The 20,795-nt window shown below is 36.8% G+C and overlaps 1 protein-coding gene across 2 annotated transcripts in view; it reads left to right on the top strand.

The window, feature by feature from the left end:
* Window positions 1–20,795, top strand: part of STK24 (serine/threonine kinase 24) — a 52,435-nt gene that overhangs the window by 5,322 nt on the left and 26,318 nt on the right. For both annotated transcript variants that reach the window (XM_085057399.1, XM_085057403.1), the window contains exon 2: window positions 8,314–8,544. In XM_085057399.1, coding sequence (XP_084913525.1) covers window positions 8,314–8,544 — 231 coding nt within the window. The remainder of the gene's footprint in view (window positions 1–8,313; window positions 8,545–20,795) is intronic.

Genomic DNA, 20,795 nt, shown 5'->3' on the forward strand with positions numbered 1-20,795 from the left:
CTTTAAGACAATATTTACTTTTATGAGAAGAAAACATGAGATAAGAAAATTATGCTACATGAGAGCAGTCCCAGAAAAAATTTAATCCTGGGTTTCCTAACCCATCATTAAAATGATCTCCCTTCCCAGAAGGTGTTTATTTGTTTATTTTAATGGTAGTCTTCAGCTTCCATATTTGATTTTTTTTTTAATGCAGAGAAGCTTGACTGTGTATGTAGCAGTTTCATTTTACCAAAATTGCTAACTTGCTTAAGCTGATGTGTTTGGGTTATATGCCTAATTAAGTCTTGAGCCATGATCAGTGGAAGGTGATGTTGGCATTCACAAGTTAGTTGATACCAGTAAAATCTGTTTGTTTGTTTTTCCCAAGCTTGCTTTTGGCTTTAGTGTATTACTTGAAACCAAACTCCTGCCTATGTTGAGGAAATTCTAAAAATCAGATAAATGTAGTTACTTTTGAAGAGATGTATTGAATAGATGCTCTTTTTTTGTGGAATGGCTTTCATAAACCAAAAAGTACTTTATTTATTGGAAGTATTTGTGCATGGAACTGTTCCCTCTTAGTGGACAAGAACAAGTATGAGAGTAATACATGTTTAGATTGCACAAACATCAGACTGTGCTGATTCTCTATTAGTATAGAACTAAGAGCCTTCTGCAGTGTAACTCGATAAAAGTGAGGCTTTTCTCAGGAGAGTTTATTGTACTCTTAAGTTGCTCTGCTTGGCAGCTTCTTCAGACAGACATCTGGGTTTTCTGTCAGATACAGTGGGTACAACGAGAGTCTCCCCTCAAATTATGGGATTGCTGTAGAATCTAAAACTCACTCTTTTCCTTCTTTTTCTCAAGTAGTATTAATGCAACATAACTTTCTAATTGTCTCTATTAGTACTATTTATTCAGCCATTTGTTGTAATGATGGGATTTTCCACAAAGAGCTACTGCTTTATTTTTCTTTTTATCAGTAGCTAGTTGAGAGTGATTTTTACAGTGTTTTAGCTTTATAGCAAGTATAAACAAGTGAGAGACATGATTCTAAAACTGGTTTTGGGACATTTTTCCTTAGCTTTCTCTTGGAGTCTAAAATAGATCTTGTGTTTCACTGCCATACTGTACCTACTGCTGATACTTGTGTGTTGTTTTCATTGTGTGCTCAAGGCATGGAGAGGCTTTTAATTGCAGTAATTTACAGTTCAGAAGTGTAATGGATGGAAGGGAGGAAGTCAGTTATAGGTTATGAAAGTTTTTAGTGATGTTACACAAAAAACTGAGAAACTTTATAAACTAGCATATTTAATTGGAATTTATTCTTTCTGGAAGCTTGTAAAAAACAAGCTATGGTTAGGTAACTATTCATATTGGTGTTAAACTTTTAAGGGTTGTATACTAAGCAGCTTTCTGAACAAACAATATCAGAAAATTTCAGAGTGATTTGCATAGGGGACATTGCACCCAGAAAATGGTATTGGTTAATTAGAAATTTGGAAGCATGCTTTGTATATCTGTGCTACTGATAAAAAATTGAATGTTTTGTATTCTGAATCTAAGATAAGTGCATCTTCCTTGAAAACAACTGGAAAGAGGAATATATAAGGGCCGAGAAATACTTTTATGATAGGCTAACTTTAGGCAGCTTTTTTTAATTCCTGGAAATGTGCTTAAACCCTGTTTCAATCTAAGTAGAAATCAGAACAAGAGAGTGGAACTGTGTGACAACTATGAGTGTTAGTAGGCCATAGTGATTCATGCTATATGTTTTTACCTTCAGTGTTTGAGATGCAAGGTTTACAGCTTTATTTTTGGCTTCCCCTCCCCCCTGTTTCAACCCACGGAAGTTTCACAGCAGAATTTATGGCAGTTGATCCTTTTTCTTGATAGTTAAAGTATTGCCATTGCTAATTCTCTGTATTTTTGGTATACTTTATTTCTACCATAAAAAACGAATTTCATTATGGTACTGTGTGTCTGAATTAAATAATTATAGTATTGGAGATGGAAAATGAGAAATATGGAATGTGTATGAAGAAAAAAAGAAAACAATTACATGTTACTTTTTATAACTGACAAATTCTCAGGGAAAGAGCTGGATCTTAGTTCTACACCTAGTTATTACAGATGAATGCTTTCATTCTAGTCTTTGTACCTCTCATTCAATGGTTTGCTGATTAGTCTTAAAATAAAATAAAAATCAGTTGTTGGTGTTTATGATAATGATAAGATGGCTATGGTAGTTTGTCTCATTTTACTTTATTATTGATAGGTAAGACTGAGAGATGGTTCAAATTTGGTTCCAGTTTTAAGGATTCTTAAAAATCTTTTTTTTTAGTACAAGTAGGGACTGATACAAGTGAACAGTTGAACAATTTATAATCTGCCTACTGCCTCTGTTCTATTTCAATTTCACACCAACTGCAGGAAATAATTTTGTGTGTTGTATCAGTTATTCATATGGGGTGTATATATATTACTGAAAACAAAAATTTGTGAGCTTCTGAGAAAGCTGAAATGCTGAATAGCAAACCTTGAGGCTTCTCCTTTCTCCTTCCTGGAGGTAGTTTTTTCCCTGAAGCAAAACCATTTTATATGGGTATTTTGGAGAGTTGATGGAGTCTTTCTGTGGTTTGTTTTTTTTTTTTTTTTTAGCAAGGGGAGCTGCTTAATACTGGTCTGTGTTGAGGTGAAGAGACTTGCAATGGTTTTTGAAAGATTGCAAGTGGCACTAAGGGGAAACCTTTGCAGTGTCTTTTGAAATGGGGTGCTATGTGAAGAAGAATGACATCAGCTGTGCCTGCTGTTTACTTTGACTAGTTCAAAGTTCTCTGGGTATGTGGGAAGTTTCCTGTATGAACTTCTCTGGCAGATTCCTGTTTTCTGGACTGACCAAAGGAAAAAAAAAAAAAAAATAGAAATTATGTGCAGCAATGGTATCTCATTTCTGAAGAAATTACATGTTTTTAGAGTAAATTTAGCAGCAAAACTAACTCTTGGTGTGAGAGGAAGTGTATTGCAGGATAGCTGAGATTGTAAGGGACCTCTGGAGCGCATCTAGTCCACCTCCTCAGAGTCATCAGGTTGCTCAGGACCACATCTAGGCTAGTATTGAATACCTGAAAGGATCTGCAACCTGCCTGGACAGCCCTAATCTAGTGTTAGATTATCCTTAGATTAAGAAAGGTTGGTCTTTTACCTTTGTGGTTGTTTTGGATTTGGTGGGTTGAGATTTTTTGTTTGTTTTGGGGTTTTTTTGTTTGGGTTTTTTTTTTCTCTTTGGAAGTTTAAATGAAGTTTCCTATAACTCAGTTTCTGGCCATTGCATCTGCTGGACACCACTGAGAAGAGTCTGGCCAGAATTCTTTACTCCTTTCCATCAGGTATTTATGCACAGTAAGATTTCCAACCCCACAGGCTTCTATTTTTCAAGCTAAGCAATCCCCAGAAATTTTTTAACTTTTCAGATACTGTATTTTGGGCTCAGGCTTGATAAGGAATGAGAATTGGACTGACAAATTGGAAATTGATTTGGGGAAATTAAAAGTATACAAAATAAGGTGTTAAAAGATGTTTGTCTATTTCAAACAATCTGCATAGGGAAATTACAGCTCTGCAGGTAAAGCCAGTTGCACAAATAAGCTTAAGAGCTTGAAATATGGAGATGCTTTATAATTCTTGTAAGTTAAAGAGAAATATTTTTTAATGCTTTTCTACAATAACTGGGTGAATAACTTCATAAAAAGAAGAAATAGGAATTTCTTCATAGAAATAGGAACTGAAGTGAGGCGTGGAAAAAGACTCAAAGCTGTATCTTCAGTCAGAATGCTTATGGATAAAGTTGGCTCTAACTAGTTTGAATTTCAGTAACATTCTCTGTTGATCTGTAAGGGACAGCTAGTGCGGATGAGAATCGGGGATTCATAAAAGTAAATATGTTGTAACACCTGTGTAATCCTGGCTGTGAGGAGGGTACTGCAGAGGTGGTGTCAGAGTGGATGATACTGCTGGTTTCTCCAGGATTGTTCTCAGCAGTTGCTCACTGAAAATAGAAAAATGCTCACTTTGCATAGAAAAAAGCAGTGCATGCTATTTAAAATGGCTGATGGTACACAATTTAAAGGCACCCGTTACTCTTGAGAGGCTAGTGCTGAAGAACTACGCAACCCTGAGGACTGGAATTACTGAACAAAACAGCACAAAATGCAGCTTGTCGTAAGTATGAAGTATTACAAAGAACCTTTGCAAGAGTGTGGGAGCTCATTAGTTGAAAATGCAGAGCATTAGGAGGAGGTGATTTGGTTTAGTTGGTTGCAGCTGAGTTTGAGCCATGAGGCCAAATTGAACAAATAGGATCTGAAAATATATCGGACTTTTTTTATTCCGTAGAAGTAGGCAAGGGTGTTGTTAGGTACTAAGAACAGTTAATTTTAAATGGAGTATGTTTTTGTGGCTGATTAAGGTCAAAAGTAATGAATCCAACGTGGAACAAGTACAGAGAGATTACTCAAATTATTGGATGAATGCTGGCTTTGCTTATGGTGAAAAGGACTTTGTTCTGCATGGCTAAACAAGCTGGAGACTGAGACAGGATGGTTTGTGTTCAGAAGTGTGAAAAACTATTTGAAATAAAAAGCAAAATAATTAAAATGTCTATGGAAATTGAAAGTTCTGGAATCATTCAATCTGAATGCTCCAAAATCTGTTTTTGATTTGTCACATTATGTGTTCTGTGACACTTTCTTTGAAGGAAATGTTGTGATAGGGATCTAGTTCTTTATCAAGATGATTAGCTTTACCCATTTGCAGCAGATATGGATGTTCTAATCTGTGGTTTCTGGCAATATTTGATGTGCTCCATTACATGAAGGCTCTTTTATCAGCTCACATTATTTTAGTATTAGAAGGAATAAACTCTATGCTTAGTGAAATCTTGCAAAGAATAGAGTCAGCAAAACTGTAGTGACACTATCTGTGGAATTCATTTTCTCTATGTAGTTGTATAGCGAGAATCTTTATAAAGCTATTGGTTTATTTTGTCTCTGTTGGAAGTATTTACAAAAACAAGCAAAACCAAATTTGGCAAGAATCCTTTCCAGATGTGATCTTGGAAAAATGGGTGGGAATTGGCACTCATGTACTTTCAGATTCAAGCAGTTCATTATGTATCTGGAGGCCTGATCTCTATATTTTTGAAAGTCAGCGGGTCATTAAAGAGAGACTACCTCTTAGTTTTGCAAAAGCACTAGTTGCCAGTAGTTAAAGGCTCTCCCTTCAAACACCTGGTTTTCTGAGAAGAAAACTGAGGCCTTCTTACAGATCAAGAGTGTGTTGTTTTGTTTGGGTTTTTTTAAACAACTACAACCTCCTGCTGCTCAGAACAAAGTTCAGGAATGGCAACTGTTACATTTTAAAACAAATGTATGAATTTACAAAAGTTGTGAAGTGGGAAGGAAAGGTTTGTTTGTTTAATAATTAGTCATTTCACAAGGAACTTGGGAAAGAAACTACTATTGATAATTATTTGAATCCCATTAATTCCTGTTATTATTGAACAATTATTATTTCAAAATGGCTGCAAAATTTTGATTGTAAGAAATCAAACAGGAACAGTTGTTCCTTGTTTCTTGGATTTTCCAGGAACAGTTATCTTCCTTGCTTTTCTGTAATTATTAATTCACTTTTACAGTTGTCTTATAAAACTGCCAGCCTAATACCAGAATCCCAAGAACTTGACACTATAAAAAAGAGTCTGTGAGGTTCCTGAAAGTCTCTCAAGACTGTGGTGTTGTGAAACAAGGGGTTTTAATATATGATAGTAATAGATGGTAGGGTGGAAAAGGGAAAGTAGGGAGTGTATACATACAGCCAGCAGAACTCAAGAGCTGCTTGCAGGTAGCTCTTGCATTTTCTTCATGTGAACAACTGGAATGTGCTGCAGCTTTGAGCAATGCTGGCTTTTAGTCTCTGGAGGTGAAACATGGAATTTTTTAGGCGGCTGTGACTGGGATTGGTTTGTGGCTTACCCAGATGCCTTTGTAATGATGTAGAGCTCAGATTCCTTTGGCTAGTGGATGGAACTAGAAGGCTTATGTGGATGGTTTAGGCATGCACAGCTCTCTACAGCACATCGTCTCAAATTCCAACCCAGGATGTATGAAAGCGTAGATGGATAATTGTTTTCCGCAAGGGAAGATACCTGATGCAGGCGTTAAAGTTGTTTTTATTCATGAAGAATTCTTAGAGAAGACTGGTTTGAGTATTGACAGCAGAGTATTCTGTGAGGCATGAGAAGAACCAGTAAGTGCAATTTGGTTTGTAGTTTTGTGATCTCTTAAAAATTAGGTCCCTGAAAGTGTTGGTAGAGCTTACTGTGTAGCTAAGGTATGACTGTTTGTTGGAAAACGTGAAGTACCCTGGTCTGGTTTCCAAGTGGGAGATTAATTAGCATATTATGTATGTAATATTTAATAGTGTGTAATAGTATGCTGTTCTCATTATGTTGAAATTAAAGGAGGAAAAAGCTGCTTTTGGTGGAAGGGTTTTGGATCTTTTGCTCTGTTCCTTTAATTGCAAAAGGGTGCTAAAATTCCATACCCTTCTGTTTATTTCCTGAAACTGACTTTGGATAAAAGGATGGATAGATAAGATGTAAAGCAGGGGGAGCTTCTTGAGACTGGTGAAATCTTGCAGTAATCTTAGTGTTTTTGCTTTGGACTGATCTCACCAGTGATGTGTTCCAGGAATGATTATCTGAAAGCTGTAATGTCTTGTAGGTTACTTCAAAGTACTAAAAGTAGTAGTGTACTCCAAATGTGTGCCACATGATGATAGAATGCTCTGAGAACCGAGTGGGTTTATCTTTGGGTTCAGTCAGTGCCAGCTACCTGATCCTCAAAACACCTATTTCAGCTGTGAAACTCAGATACCTCCAGAGAAACTGTGTTCTAGACTATCTTCCTCTTGCGGCTGCAGGGGTAATTATGTAACCTTTGAGATGTGTGAGCAGAAGTAGACAGAAGTATAGGTGGAAGGCGCTTTATAAGCTAAATTTAATGGTTAAAGAAAATGTTGTTTCAATGCTTGTCAGTGGTAACCCAGAAATTGTCATTCCCCTCTTCACACTACTACGAAGTTGGGCTAAGTATAAACTGTAGTTTTATGCTTATTTAGGCATTACTGAATTCTTGTATGAGCCTTTTTCTGTATCAATGATATATTTGCACTTAGCTAGTATGAGTGTCATCCTTTTAAAAACACAAACAAGTCTTTTAAAGTGTTAATTTTATTTCTTAAGGCCAAGATTCTAAGTAACCCTATTCTGTTTTTCATCATTCCATGACTCTTCCCTCTATTTATGACTTTTCCAGTTTAATCATAGAATAGTTTGGCTTGAAAGGGACCTTTCCCCCTACAGTTGTAATTTATGTATTTTTTGTTAGCTATGGAGGCTCCATGCTGTTAGATTAAGAAGATATACTGTGGAACTTACCATCTGTGCACTTAAAGTGAGAAGTCTGAGCAGCAGTAATGAGTGGAATACTTAATAGTGGAGAAAAGCCAAATGTGGCAGTGTGGTCCACCTAAGTGGCACATTTGCATGTTTAGGTGAGCACTCAGCTTTTATGTGACTGCTCAGATCAAGAAACCCGGGAACAGGATGTTTTTTAGGACTGAATGACTTTATGCAACTGAGAGAAGAAAAAAAAATCCTGATTGAGAAACCCTTTGCATCAGGGAGAAGGAAGAAGCATGGCTATTCATACAGGTGATCCTTAATAGGATGAAATTGAAGAGGATTGTTTGTCACATCAAACAAAAGGAAATAGTAGTCTGTGCACTGAAGAAGGTGAATGAAATCCTTAAGAGGATGAGATACGGGAAAAATACAAAAGAGAAGGATTCTGGGATTTGGGAGGGAACCAATTTCAAGAGAAAAAGTTAGACAAAAGGCTTACTTTAATTGGCAGTGTTGTTTGATCTATTTGCTTTTAATTAAAACAAATCTTTATTATGATCTTTCATTCTGGATACTCTTTATTGGCAAAAAAAAAAAGAAATTGAGATAGCAGCATTTTCTGTTGCCAGTTAGGATAAAACCCTGAGACACAGACAGTGTTAAATTTGTTATTTATATACAGGGAAACATAAAACCTTTCTGTGTGTGTATAAGGGATGTAGAAAGAACATGATAATTATGGAGGTAGAAAAAGGTAGCTAGATAAATTGGAATCTGTGGAATTTGAAGTGTTTGTTGCCTTTAAAAATACCACATTTTGCTTTAGTGTTACAAATGCTGAGTGACTTTTCTCTTATTTTTAACAGACTCTGAAGGCAGATCCAGAGGAACTGTTTACAAAACTGGAGAGAATTGGTAAGGGGTCTTTTGGTGAAGTTTTTAAAGGAATTGACAATCGGACTCAGAAAGTTGTTGCTATAAAAATTATTGACCTAGAAGAAGCAGAAGATGAAATAGAAGACATCCAACAAGAAATCACAGTGTTGAGTCAGTGTGACAGTCCATATGTAACTAAATATTATGGATCCTATTTAAAGGTAAGATACTCAAAGAAGGTGGTGATTTGATTTTGTAAGTAATTTTTTTCCAGGCTATCCAGTAGTGTCTGTTTTTGTTGGTGAGGTTTCAGTCAGACCTCAGTTGAAGAAAAATGTATTTTTGTCCTTTCAATTCTAAAGAAAGAATGAGTTACTATATTTTGTGAAGTATGTGACAGAACTTAATAGGAAAAAATGCACGCCTTTTGCTATTTCTGTACAAAAAAAACTTTAAAAACATGAGTTTGTTAAGCTCTAATATGTTTAGATTCTCTTAATATTAGGTTATTTAAATTCAGAAAATTCAACCTGAATCTGCATTTGAATTATCAAAACATTAAAAGCAATGTAGTATAAGCTGTTTTGTGAAGCTTGAAATTTTTTGCCAGGGTTTGATCCCTGATCATTCTAAGCTATTGGGTTGTCCTTCTGAGGAGATTGATCTGATTGATTTGAAAGTTAAAATCTGAAAGTAATTTTTTTTGCATATTAAACATAAGTGAAGCTAATGATGGAAGGGGTTTCCATTTACTGTCGTGTGAATCTGTTTCCCTTTCCTCCCACTGCCATATTATTATTGTCAGCATTCAGTTTTATGTCTGCCAGATAGCTTACACTTTTGTTTTGGTTTTCTTTTCTTGTTATTGTTTTTAATTGGATGGATGTAATGATTTATTACCTCTTGAAGGTAGTGGAAATATCTGGAAGCTTTTGATACTACTTTATTCCTTTGGGCAGACTTTGTTCCCATCTGGATAGCTCTTTCTTTAATGACAGTGAGATGAGAATCTAGATAAGAGATTGTTGTCTTGGCAGGATTTGAAGTTAGAAGTAGGCAGAAAATACTTTAATTCAGTCTGCTTTTGCTTTTATGCAAATACTCTGTTTATCAGTGAAGACATGAAGGTTCTGAAAGGGAAACCCTGCTTTATCTCTGTATTTCTGAGATATCCAGTTAGTTTCCACAGTAAAAAGGACTTTTTCTGGATCCAAGAGATGCCTTACTCAAGTGAGAGACAGTTTTTTCTTTCTTCCTTGTACTCTGAACCAGTTTGCTTGGATATCTTAGCGGTGAAGGGCTTTGTTAACAGTTTTTAGACCTGATAGCCTGTTACCAGAACTGGACTTAGATACTATGTATAGGTTAGATCTCAGAAGCATCAGAAGGCACTTAACTGAGCGCAGTAAATTGGGTAAATTTTTCTCCATGGCTTCTACTACTGTTTTTGAAATTACACAGTGAAGGATTGATAGTTAAATGAAGTATGGCAACTCAGCCATTGTGCCTTCCTGGTGTGTCTGCCCTAAACAGTTGTAGCCCTTCCCTGTGCCATTCCAGTTGTGTGAGCTGTCCCATCATGTCTAAATAATCACAATGAGATCAAAGGCTTGTGACTGCACACAGACCTCAAATTCTTCCTGCTTGTTCCCTATACTGTCTGCACTGGAGTGCTGGCACTTCATAGAGGTATTTAAGTGTGTTAATGCCCCAGTAGGGGTGCAAGGGAATGTCCTCTCCCCTTCTCCCACTTTTCCTAGTTCAAAGCTCACTTTACCAGGTTGGCCATTCTGTGGACAAAGGCTTGTGTGACCTGTTTCGTGAGGTGGGTTCCACCTCTTCCAATCAGCAAGCAGGGTGTCAAACCAAAACCTTGTTGCCAATACTAGTGATGCAGCCAGTTGTTTACTTTGTAAATCCATCTAGTTCTTATCATTTACCCAAACTGGCATAATCAAGGAGAAGAGTATCTGGGTCTCCAGACCCTTGACCATCATCTCCAGAACCCTGAAATTGAATGTGATGGTTCCTAGTTACCCTTGGTATCATTTATGCCCACGTCAAAAACCAGCCAGGGGTATTAGTCAGCTCTTACAGGAAAAATGAAATAGAATATAAGAAAAAGTCAGATGGGAATGCCTCTTACTAGTTTTAAAAATGTATAACAACGATAGGGCTGAAAAAGAAAATTCAGTGTTCAAATGAATGAACTAAGTGAATGTCAATGCTTTTTGAAGGTGTTATGGCAATGGTTGCTTTTTCTAGTTGAAGGTGAGAGGAGACTGTAGAGCTCTGAACCCTGAATGAGTTTGGCTGGATCAAAGTGTCAATAGGGATATTTGTGTTTATTTGTGTGGGGGAACTCCTGATATATTCCACATCCCTTTTACTGTGCAGTGCAGTAGCCTGCGAGTTTTTCAGCTTGCGTCAACTTTTCTAAGATACTGAGCTAACAGTGGCTGTGTAAGACTCAGTTACTTTTGGAGTAAAGTACAGCTCTTTCTACAGTTAGTGGAATGTGCAACTATTAATGTACTTATTATTTCAGTTTTGTGAATGTATGTTGTTTGTAAGACACATGGTACTACAGAACTTCTGGTCTTCAAACTTAAAAGCTCATTTCTTTATGCTGCTAGCAATTAATTTGTGGTGATTATTAGGTGTTGCTGAAGTGGTAGAATCTTTGCAAAGGAAATATTTTGCAGTTCTATTTGCTTTAGGGTCAGGTCTTGTTATCAGATAGCGATAATGTGTCATCAAGTATATGTAAACACACACACACACAAACGAAAGGGACTATATTAATATTTAAATGAATTGGTTAATATTTTTGGCTAGAAATCCAAGTTTGTTTGCTACAGGTCTCTGTTGTATTTGGAAGCCAGGGCTGCCATATGTAGTTCTAAGGGTCTGACCGTCTTTAAGCTCTATTTCTAACAGTGTGATAATCCATCACTGAGAATGTTCCACACATTAATTTTCCATGTGTTGAGTGATTGATTAGGAGACATTATTTCTTCTGTGATTGGACAGTTTAGCACTTATTACAAGAAAGATATTAATGTCTTCTCATAGAACCAACTTCTTTGAAGTAAGCAAGTAGGAAAGCAATAGGATCTCAGTTTGTTTTGCCAGCCACTTCACCAATTATTTTCCTCTAGTGTGTGCAGCCTGATGCATGTTGACCATGTGTCTAGTGGATGTGGATGTTGGATAGAAAGAGATACTGTTTATAGGGAGCTCTTAATTTGATTTGCTATGAATTATGTTTTGGCAGACTGACTGAAGTTATTTTTGGAATGGCTATCCTTTCTCTAGGTAGCCAGAATTTTTTGGGCTTGAGGGTTTTTTAATGTTTATTTTTTAATAAACAAAATAATCTATCTTTGAGAAATCTTTATACTGTTCTTTGTTCTGCGTTATTCCACACCTTCTTCCACTAAGCTGTGTGATTTTACATGCCAGTGGTTCAGGAACCTATTGCTTGAAATTTTAGAAGGTTTGTATAATACCACTGTACTTGCCTGAGGTCTCTTGCTGTCTTGAGATGATGTGAGAAGAGGTTGTCATGCTCTTGGTGCCTACTGCATGATAGACATAGTAGTAGAGATTGAAATAACTATTACAGTTTAATGAGTTAATGAAGGTTACTTTGTTCTAGTAATTTGCTTTTTAAAAACATTTAATTCCTAGGTTCTATCTAGATATACCCAAAAGAACTGTTAAATTTTCTTACTCTACAATTATTTGTGAATCCTAATTGCATATTTCAGAAGTGTGTTTGCTTTACAGCTCATTCTTTTTTCATATCCAGAGACTAAGCCATATCTGTTCATGTGGAGTGTTAATGCTTTAGCACAATGAGTCTTAAATAAGAAACAGCTTATTGCTCCCATAAAGTAAGTCTTGCATTCCCTCTAGACTTCATTCTGTGTGTCTGTTGTTGGAGGTTTTTGTGTAGTTGCTGTGGTCAGAGTTCATGCAAGTAGAGCAAAAGCAATAATGAAGTGGTATCAATTCAGGTTGTAATTTTGAATATAAATTTATTTGTGGTACCTCTTTCTGTCAGAAATGAAGATGTGTTTATATAAAACAGAAATGAAAATGCCCCTTTCTAAAGATATCAAATTTTTAGGTACAAAGTCTTCATGTTTCCATTCTATTGGGGAAAAGGTCTTTTCTCTACTGCAGGGTATAGTAACTGCAATGTTCCTCTTAAAGCCAATTGCAATGTCATGGTTTACCACCACAATAGGTGCAGATATCTGCAGGGATTGCTGTTCTTTATCTGCCATGGTGTGTTAAAAACTTGTTTCAATATTCCTTGCTGTCTTCCAAATGAAAGGTTGATCTGTTCCTCTATTATCTGATTAAATGCTCCATGGATAGAAAAATTGTAGTTCTTTTTAGATCCTTATAGAATTGATTCATGAAACTTCTCTGGGTCCATTTACTTCTTTAGATTTTAGGTTAACAGCATCCATTCTCTCCCTTATAATGGATTAGGGATTCTTTGGGTTTTGTTCATTTTTTAAAAATTTCTTAAAATTTGGCTGAAATTTTCTTTGTCTTCAAAGTTTTGCTGCACTGTAACTCTTTAGAAGTATTACTATGCTGCTTATTCTAAAAGTTTTTCTGTTTAGAAGCTTGTCAACTCTGTTTTTTGCATCTTATTCTGCTTTACCAATTTTTCAAGACTGTAGTTAGATTTGGTACTATGATTGTTTCTTCTGTCCTTGTTGTCTGAAGTTGGCTTTATTTTCAAGATTCAGATGCCTCTCTGATAACGTTTCTTCAGTTTTGTTAATAACTTTAAGTACTGCTTTTTTATAATTTCATAATGTTTTTGTATTTCTTGATCTTGTCTTATTTAGAAATATATGAGGAAGTCTATTTGTCTTTTTATTTAAAACGTTGAAGAATAAAGACTGTTGACTTTTTTGCATATATGTATATATACATCACACTCAAAGCTGAGGTTCGTATATGTATATGGACAAAAGATGAGATCAATGTGTTTATATGTATGTATATGTTAAAAAATTCTTTTATTTCCTCATCTTAGACTTCTGTACGTATGTATGTAATGATCTATAGAGCAAATGATCTATAAGTAGTTTCATCATCCGTTGTAACTAGGTGCAAGTGATACTGAACTGGTATTGAACTAGCCTTGTAGTATGAATTCTAAAAAGTATTACTGTCTCTAAGCATGTGTTTCTTCGTCCTTCAAATATATTTTTCTAGCACACTTTGTGGCTTCAGAGAATATTCTCTTTTGAACTGTTTAAATTTATTGACCTAAGAAGAATAAGACTTATAGTGCATTTCCCCCTTTGTTTCACACAGACAGCTTCCCATTTTATAAATGTATTTTAAGAATTCTTTTTAAAGATAGTTTATAGGAAGCAGTGGTGCTGGTAATGTTCATAAAGGATAGCTACTGGTAATTTTAACTTTAGACTTTGTTACATAAAACCCATATGGGTTTTTGTTTAATGTCTAGGATATAATATACCTACTGCTGAAAGTCAAGCTTGTGTTTCTGTAGACAGCAAGAAAACAGAAAATAGCTTCTGATTAACTTTTACGAGTGATGTAGTGTACCACGATTAAAAAAAAACTGCTTTTAGAATGTTTGATTAACCGAACTCTGTAGAACAATGAGTTCTGGCAAATGAACTCCAGAAAGAAAAAGATTATTTATGAGAAATGGTGATTCCATAATTATTCTATGGGTTTATTTTTGGTAATCAGATGAATGTGAGTTTGGTTAGTGCTGTGGCTGAGCCAGAGCAAATCTGGTATTGGTTAGGGCTTTGGTATACACAGGATCAGTGATACTCTCCTTGGAATAACCTGACCAGTTCAAAGTGGGCTGGAAAACTGCGATGCAGCCAGCATAGAGCTTCTCAGGACCAATTTAAGGTCTGGAAAGCCTATATTCCAGAGGATGACTGAAGTTCAGGCTTGGTTTTGTTTTTTAAGAGAAGGTTGAACGTGACACAGTGTGTATATAGGAAAGCCTTTCTGTGTTCAAGTGCTTATAGTTTAGTGCTTTCTAATCAATTATGCCAAAATATGACAAGGTGTATTTGCTGAGTGGTCAAGATATGCAAATTTCACCTGATAATCTCATGCATTGTTTTAAAGGGAAGATAGTTTAAATATTGAAACAGCTTATATGGGTTTTATGCCAATAGCAGGATTTTGGGGTTTTTTAGATCAGTGTTTGCTGAATTAAAAGAAGCCTGAACTTGAATGCTTTAGGAGATCCCTGAACTTTAATGTGGATATGTTGAATACTCTAGGCAATATAACTTTGAATGTGGGTGTCTGTGTGGGACTTCAATAAGTTTAAAGTTGATGTTCGTTTGCTTTACGGGTTTAACTGGTTTACTTTAAAATTTATGAGCATCCCTGAACTCATGTGACTTTATAAATTTATGCGGTGGGTCAGCCAGAAGTTAATGGACTTGGTGCATTCTGTCATCATTTGCTATAGCAGGCAGCCTTTGGCAGGTTTCATCATGCTTACCAGGGTGGGAGAGTGGACCAGAGATTTTTACTGCTTAACTTTAAGATTGTAGAACCCACTGCAGCAGTGGCTGCTACCTCAGTACAGGGAGAAGTGAAATGTGAGTAGTTTCTTGAGGAGCGATCACTGTGCTGTGTGCTCAGCCCAGCAGCAGCAGCTAGTGCCCTTTGCAAACCATGGTCCCTGAACTTTGGGTGGGCATTAGAATCAGAGTCATAAAATTGTTGTTGAAGTTGGAGAAGACCTTTTAAGATGAGGCCTAGCCATGAGCCTAGCACCACAACCACCATGTTCACCATTAAACCATGTCTTCACGTTTTTTGAACACTTAAAGGGATGGTGGCTCCTGCTTTCCTACTCTGTTCCAATGCTTTACAATCCTTTCTGTGAAGAACTTTTTCCTAGTATTTAACCTAAACCTCTGCCTGGTGTGACTTGAGGCTATTTCCTTTCATCCTGTCACTTGTAACTGGGAAAAGAGTGTGACCCCCATCTCACTGCAGCCTCCTTTCCGTGGTTATAGAGAGCAGTCAGATCTCCCTTGAGGCTCCCTTTCTCCCGGTTAAACAACCCCAGCTTCCCCAGGCAATCCTCGTGAGCCTTGTGCTCCGACCTTTCCCTAGCTTCATTGTCCTTCTCTGGACTCATGTAGGCAGGCTTAAATGAAAAAAAGCTGTAACTATCTTTCCTTTTGACTGCTGCAATTGCAACAATGTTGTCACCATTGCATTTTGTGAGAGGTTGAGGCGGTGGAGTGCCTTCGTTCTCTTGACCAAGGCTGGAGGGAATTGTCTTCATCTGTTGGAATTTCTGCAGCTGGAGTGAGAGGAAGGCTGGAATTGCAAATTCTGTTATTGTGGCAATGTTGAGAACAAGATGAGGTCCACTTTACTGTGAGCTGGTTCATGTTCTGGTGTGCTTACTTTTCTTCTGAAGCTCCTGGTAACCCTCTGTTGTCATTAGGCAGCGCTAGCCTGCAGAGAAGTTGAATGAGTGGTTTTTTGTCTTAAGGACTAGAGCATTGTATACTGATGGTTCAGATTAGTCTAAAGTTTTATGCAAGCACACTGCCAATATACTGTTTATGAAGCTTCTTCCATCAGCCAACAGCAGTGCTGGAAAAAGGGAGTGTGTGTATGTATTTATGCCCAGGCTTAGGTGCATTAGTTTTGTGGGCTGATTCCCCATTTTTTTTTTTTGCTTAGATAGACTTCCTGGCACAAAGCTTTTCATCTAGAATGTGATTAGTCCTGCCATCAGGTGGCTGCCAGTCTATTGATCCGATATTCTCATGAACCTCTAAAAGATTTTGATTGAAAACTTCTTTACCTACCTCTGTCATAATGTGGTGCTCTTACATAGTTACTGTGGTTTTGTTGCATATTTAATGTGAATGTTATGTGCTTTGTATTGCTCAGTTAACTTTCTTTTACTTAAGTATACTTTGGCATTTATACATCTCTTTGGGTCAAATTAATTTTTCTAAGTGCCCATGTGGTCTGTATGCACATAGTTGTATAAAAGCAGAAGAATCACATTCTTTACACTTAAGGGAACATTATGGCATGTTGCAGAGCGTGTTAGTAAGCATTTTAAAATGGTTGAATGCTGAACTTTCAAAAATTTTTATTTGGAAAAAAATGGTAGACTCAGAAATACTGAACTTAAAAAGGAAGTTTTCCAGTGAATAGGTTTATGGAGTGTATTAGTTGTAAAACACTGCAGTTCTTGTAGTCAGTAGCCAGTGTTTTCTAACAAATTCTTAAGGTTCTTTCATTATACTAGTAAATTTTAAGCTGTTGCATAACAGTTGGGATAAAAATAATCATTTGGAGGTATTTTCTCCCTTTCTGTGTCCTTGAACAGTTCCTTGAAACAGCAACTTGTAAGAACAAAACAAAAACAGGAAAGAGGAAGGCAGAATGGAAATGATTTTATGTGAATAGGAGGTGTTTTTACCAATAAATAGAGACAGGGTAAAATTTGTAAAGACAAAAAGTGGAAAATAATGAGGGGTTTCCAGAAAAATTGTGTTTTTCAGGGACTGAAATTATGAGCTTGACAGAAATCTGACTTGAAGATCCTGAGATATTTTAGGGTTGATACATGTGTACAACTTCATTAGTAGTAAGAATTTTGAAGAAGGATTGGCCTATGTGTGTTCTGTAAAGGGAGTAGTGGAATTTAATAGCACGTGAATGCAAAAGAAGTAGGAAAAGAGGGTTATAGCTTTACAGGCTGCAGAGCAGGGATGCAAAAGATTGTTGGAAGTTGTGGTAAGTGGTGAAAAAGGGATTACGCTGATGGGTGGATTGATATTTGAGCTAAGAAGTAAATCTGATTTGTAACATCAATTTTGAATTTAATTTGATGTAATGGGTAAACAGGTACAGATGTAAGCATTAGAGCAATTATATTTTTGGACAATGGAGTTGAAGGGGTTCTTGTGTCTCATATTGCTGTTGGAAGTTTGTTTCTTGTATAGAGAAGGGAATAATTATAAACCCCCTGAGTGCTATTGATATGAAGTACTCCAGTGAAGAAGGTTTAAGATACCCAGGTGTAGGGTGACATTTTGGCGGGGGGGGAAATCTCTAATCTCAGTATTCATTGGCTGCAAGGTTCTTTCCTTAGTTCTGCTTTAGATGTAATGCAATTTGTCTGAGATAAAGAATTCTGTGAACTAATGCCGATGAACTTTCGGTTCCAATTCCTTGATTTGCTTTTGCTTCCAGTTTTCCATTTTGGGAGCTTGTACACTTCATCAATAACCAGTATCACCCAGTAAAATTCAGTTCCATTTGGAGCTTTGGTTATGGGTTCCATTTTTGTACTTCTTGCCTTCTTGGTGACTATTTGTAAGAGGTGAGTAGATGGAATGTTGGCATCATCGTAGGACTTATGTGGATAAGTCACTCGTTAATCCTCATGTATCTCTGTAAGTGGACTTCCTGGGAAAAGACCTATCCCAGTTAGCAGTTAGGTTTCCCCCCTGCCATAAGGCAATGGCATGATGGATATGGTTCTAAAGTAGTTATTTGCCTGGTGGACAGGGAAGGGAAGGATGACTCATGTCAGCCCACTTAGAATTAAAAACATAACAGTTAAAAGGATAATGGTTGTAAGGGACAGGAATTTTCACTCTTCCACCACTGTGTTATGATGTGAGAAAAGGGAAAGTGGCTATAGGCAGGTGGGAAGTGGGAGTATGGGTTTGTGTACACTTAGTGTTCCAAAGCAGTGGTTACCCATTCCTTTATGAAGTGAAATGCTTGCTGTTCTTCTGTTGTTATGCTGGTTTCTTGTGTTTACTAGCTAGAAGCTGGTTTTGCAGCCAATTCAAGAAATACACGTCTGTGTGCTTCTACTGTAATATTCTGTGCTGGAAGTTATAAATCCAGATCGCACACTGGTTTGCCGCTCTGGGAAATCATGTGCTTAATATGACATGCCTAGGCTTGTGACAGCTGGGCTATAAAGAATCATTTCTATGGTGGAAGGGCATGTGCCCAGGAGATGTGCCAACGAGGCTGTGAATATGGACACTGTTAAGAGATGACTCACACTATGGAAAACATGGAGCTCGTGGCTTTAGCATGTTGGCATGCAAACACAAAAGTCTGCTGAATGCTCTGCAGAAGGAATCTTTTTTCAGTACTGTGACAGAACATTCATTGTTGTTGTTTTTTTCCCAAGCAAGTGGCTCTGCGAGCTCTGTTACAACTAGCTTATGGCAAAAAGGATGCATTTAAAGATTAATTGTACACTGCTGTGGTAATTGCAAGAGGTAATTGTTGAAGAGTGTCTGCTGCATTAGATGATAGTATACATTGACATTTTTTCTTGAGATCTGAAGAAGGCAGGAGTTTCAGACATTGGAGAATGATTCCAAAGGCAAACAGCTTTTCTTTCTACATATATACATGCATAAAATACTGTATATTGAGGTGGTTCTGCTTAGTCTGAAGTGTCATGTTACCTGTGTTTTTCATGGAGTTCATAGAATCCAAACTGGAATGAACAATTCTTCTCTTTCCTTAGTTTCTGTTCTGCATTGGCTACCCAGCAGGTGCCTTTGTTTTTTCATTTGTGGTTGAACATGTTAGATGGCTGACAAACCTTGATTAAAGGACGTAAATGCGCCACATGCAAAACCACAATGATTTCTTTGATTGCAGGGACCTTTTGGCCAGCTTGCAGTAAGGACTTGTGTTTAGAAGAGAACCTTTGGGCTCATCTGTATCTCCCTCCCCTCAAAGGGATGGCAGCCCCAGGACAGCTAGCATTCAGCCTGACGCCAAGAGACTTCAAAGGAGGTAAGCGCCTCAGAAACGCTCCCCAGACAAAATGCTTGTCAGTCCTGCACCCCAGTGTGGTAATATTCTTTACTAAAGCATTACCACCATTCATGGCTTCTTTGTGAAAATTTTTTGAGAACTCTATGGGGCCTCATCAGCTAGTTGCAGCCCCCGTAAGATTCATAGAGTTGTCCATTGCTATCAGTTTTCCTTGCCCAGTTGCTTAAGAATGTGCCCCTAGTGAAAGGTAAAAAGTCATGTTACACTTCTGGAGTGTAACTCAGACATATGCTCACCTCATTCCCTTATTTTTTTATTTTCATATTTTGGATGAGGTTCAAACTTGAGCTTTTCTCAGTTCGTGATCCTTAAGGTTAAAGTTGGAAAAAGAAAAGAACAAAACCAAAACCAGATGCTGCTTACTTCACACAGTTGTAAACTCCCCTTTTAAATAGATTTCTGAATTATCCCATTATATCCAGATGATTTCCACCTAATTGTTTGTGTGCTTGAATTCCTAGTGAACATTATTCCATAAAAGTTCTGTTGAAGTAAATGACTGCATTTTATTCTCCTTGAGGGAAATATGTCCTTAGGAATTTTTTTTCCATGTTAGAGATGCTACCTACATGAAGCACAGTTTGTCTTCCAAATGCCTATGGAATAGTAATTTAGTAGAGAAAGCAATTTAAAATAAACAAAACATTACTTTGATATCAGAAATTTATACACAAAATGCCCATGGTAGCTTTTAAAATTTTTTTTTGTAAAAGCAGACTTTTCAGTGGTGACTTCCACCCCTTCTCCACCTAATTCAGGTGATTTGTGTGAATACTCAGCTCTAGATCTTTCTTCTCATGTTCTTATTCCAGTATATATATATATATAAATATAATATTCCAGTATATTCTTATTGTATCAAAACTAAGAATATGACTGGAATCCTAAGTAAGAACCTTCTAGGGGTTTTTGATGTGTTGGTTTCTTTATTTTTCTTGTATTGGGAATATTTGGGCGTGTAATAGACCATTAGTGATTATGGTTATATGTGTGCTAAGCAGGCACTCTTTGTTTTTCCTAAGGGTGTGGATTTGGAGAGCATAAAGCTTTATCTATTAGTAAGTCCTGTAAAATTTTGCCTTGTTTTTTCCATTTATGATGAGAGTATTTTACTTAGCCATTGGTCTGACTTCTTTAAATCTAAATAAGAGGTTTCTGACTGTATAGAGCACTTTTAATTTCTGCCATCTAGTCATTCTTACTGGGCTCTACTGCATAAATACAAAGGTTCTGTAGATTGTAACCTAAATATGTTGATGTGGTAAAGGAGTGGATTGTCCTGTAAAATAATATCATGCCTCATTCTACACTTACATATGTGGAAGAGATTTGCCCATGGATAGTCTGAATAATTTAATGTTTGCAGGTTCTGACTATGCTGATAGATTAAATTAGCTTGAGTTTTGCTTGACTGTGTTCAGAAGAAGCTCAGTTGCTGGTTTTTACAGGTTGGGGGATTTTTTTTTTGTGTGTTTGGTGTTTTTATTCCTCAAATGATTCTGTGATTCTTTTACATAGTCAGCTTCCTTAGTTTCACTGGAAAATTTTCTTTCGTAATCTTCTACACTTCTTATGT

Source organism: Lichenostomus cassidix, chromosome 1 (assembly GCF_008360975.1).
Source record: "Lichenostomus cassidix isolate B80296 chromosome 1, HeHo_3.0, whole genome shotgun sequence".
Classification (NCBI taxonomy): domain Eukaryota; kingdom Metazoa; phylum Chordata; class Aves; order Passeriformes; family Meliphagidae; genus Lichenostomus; species Lichenostomus cassidix.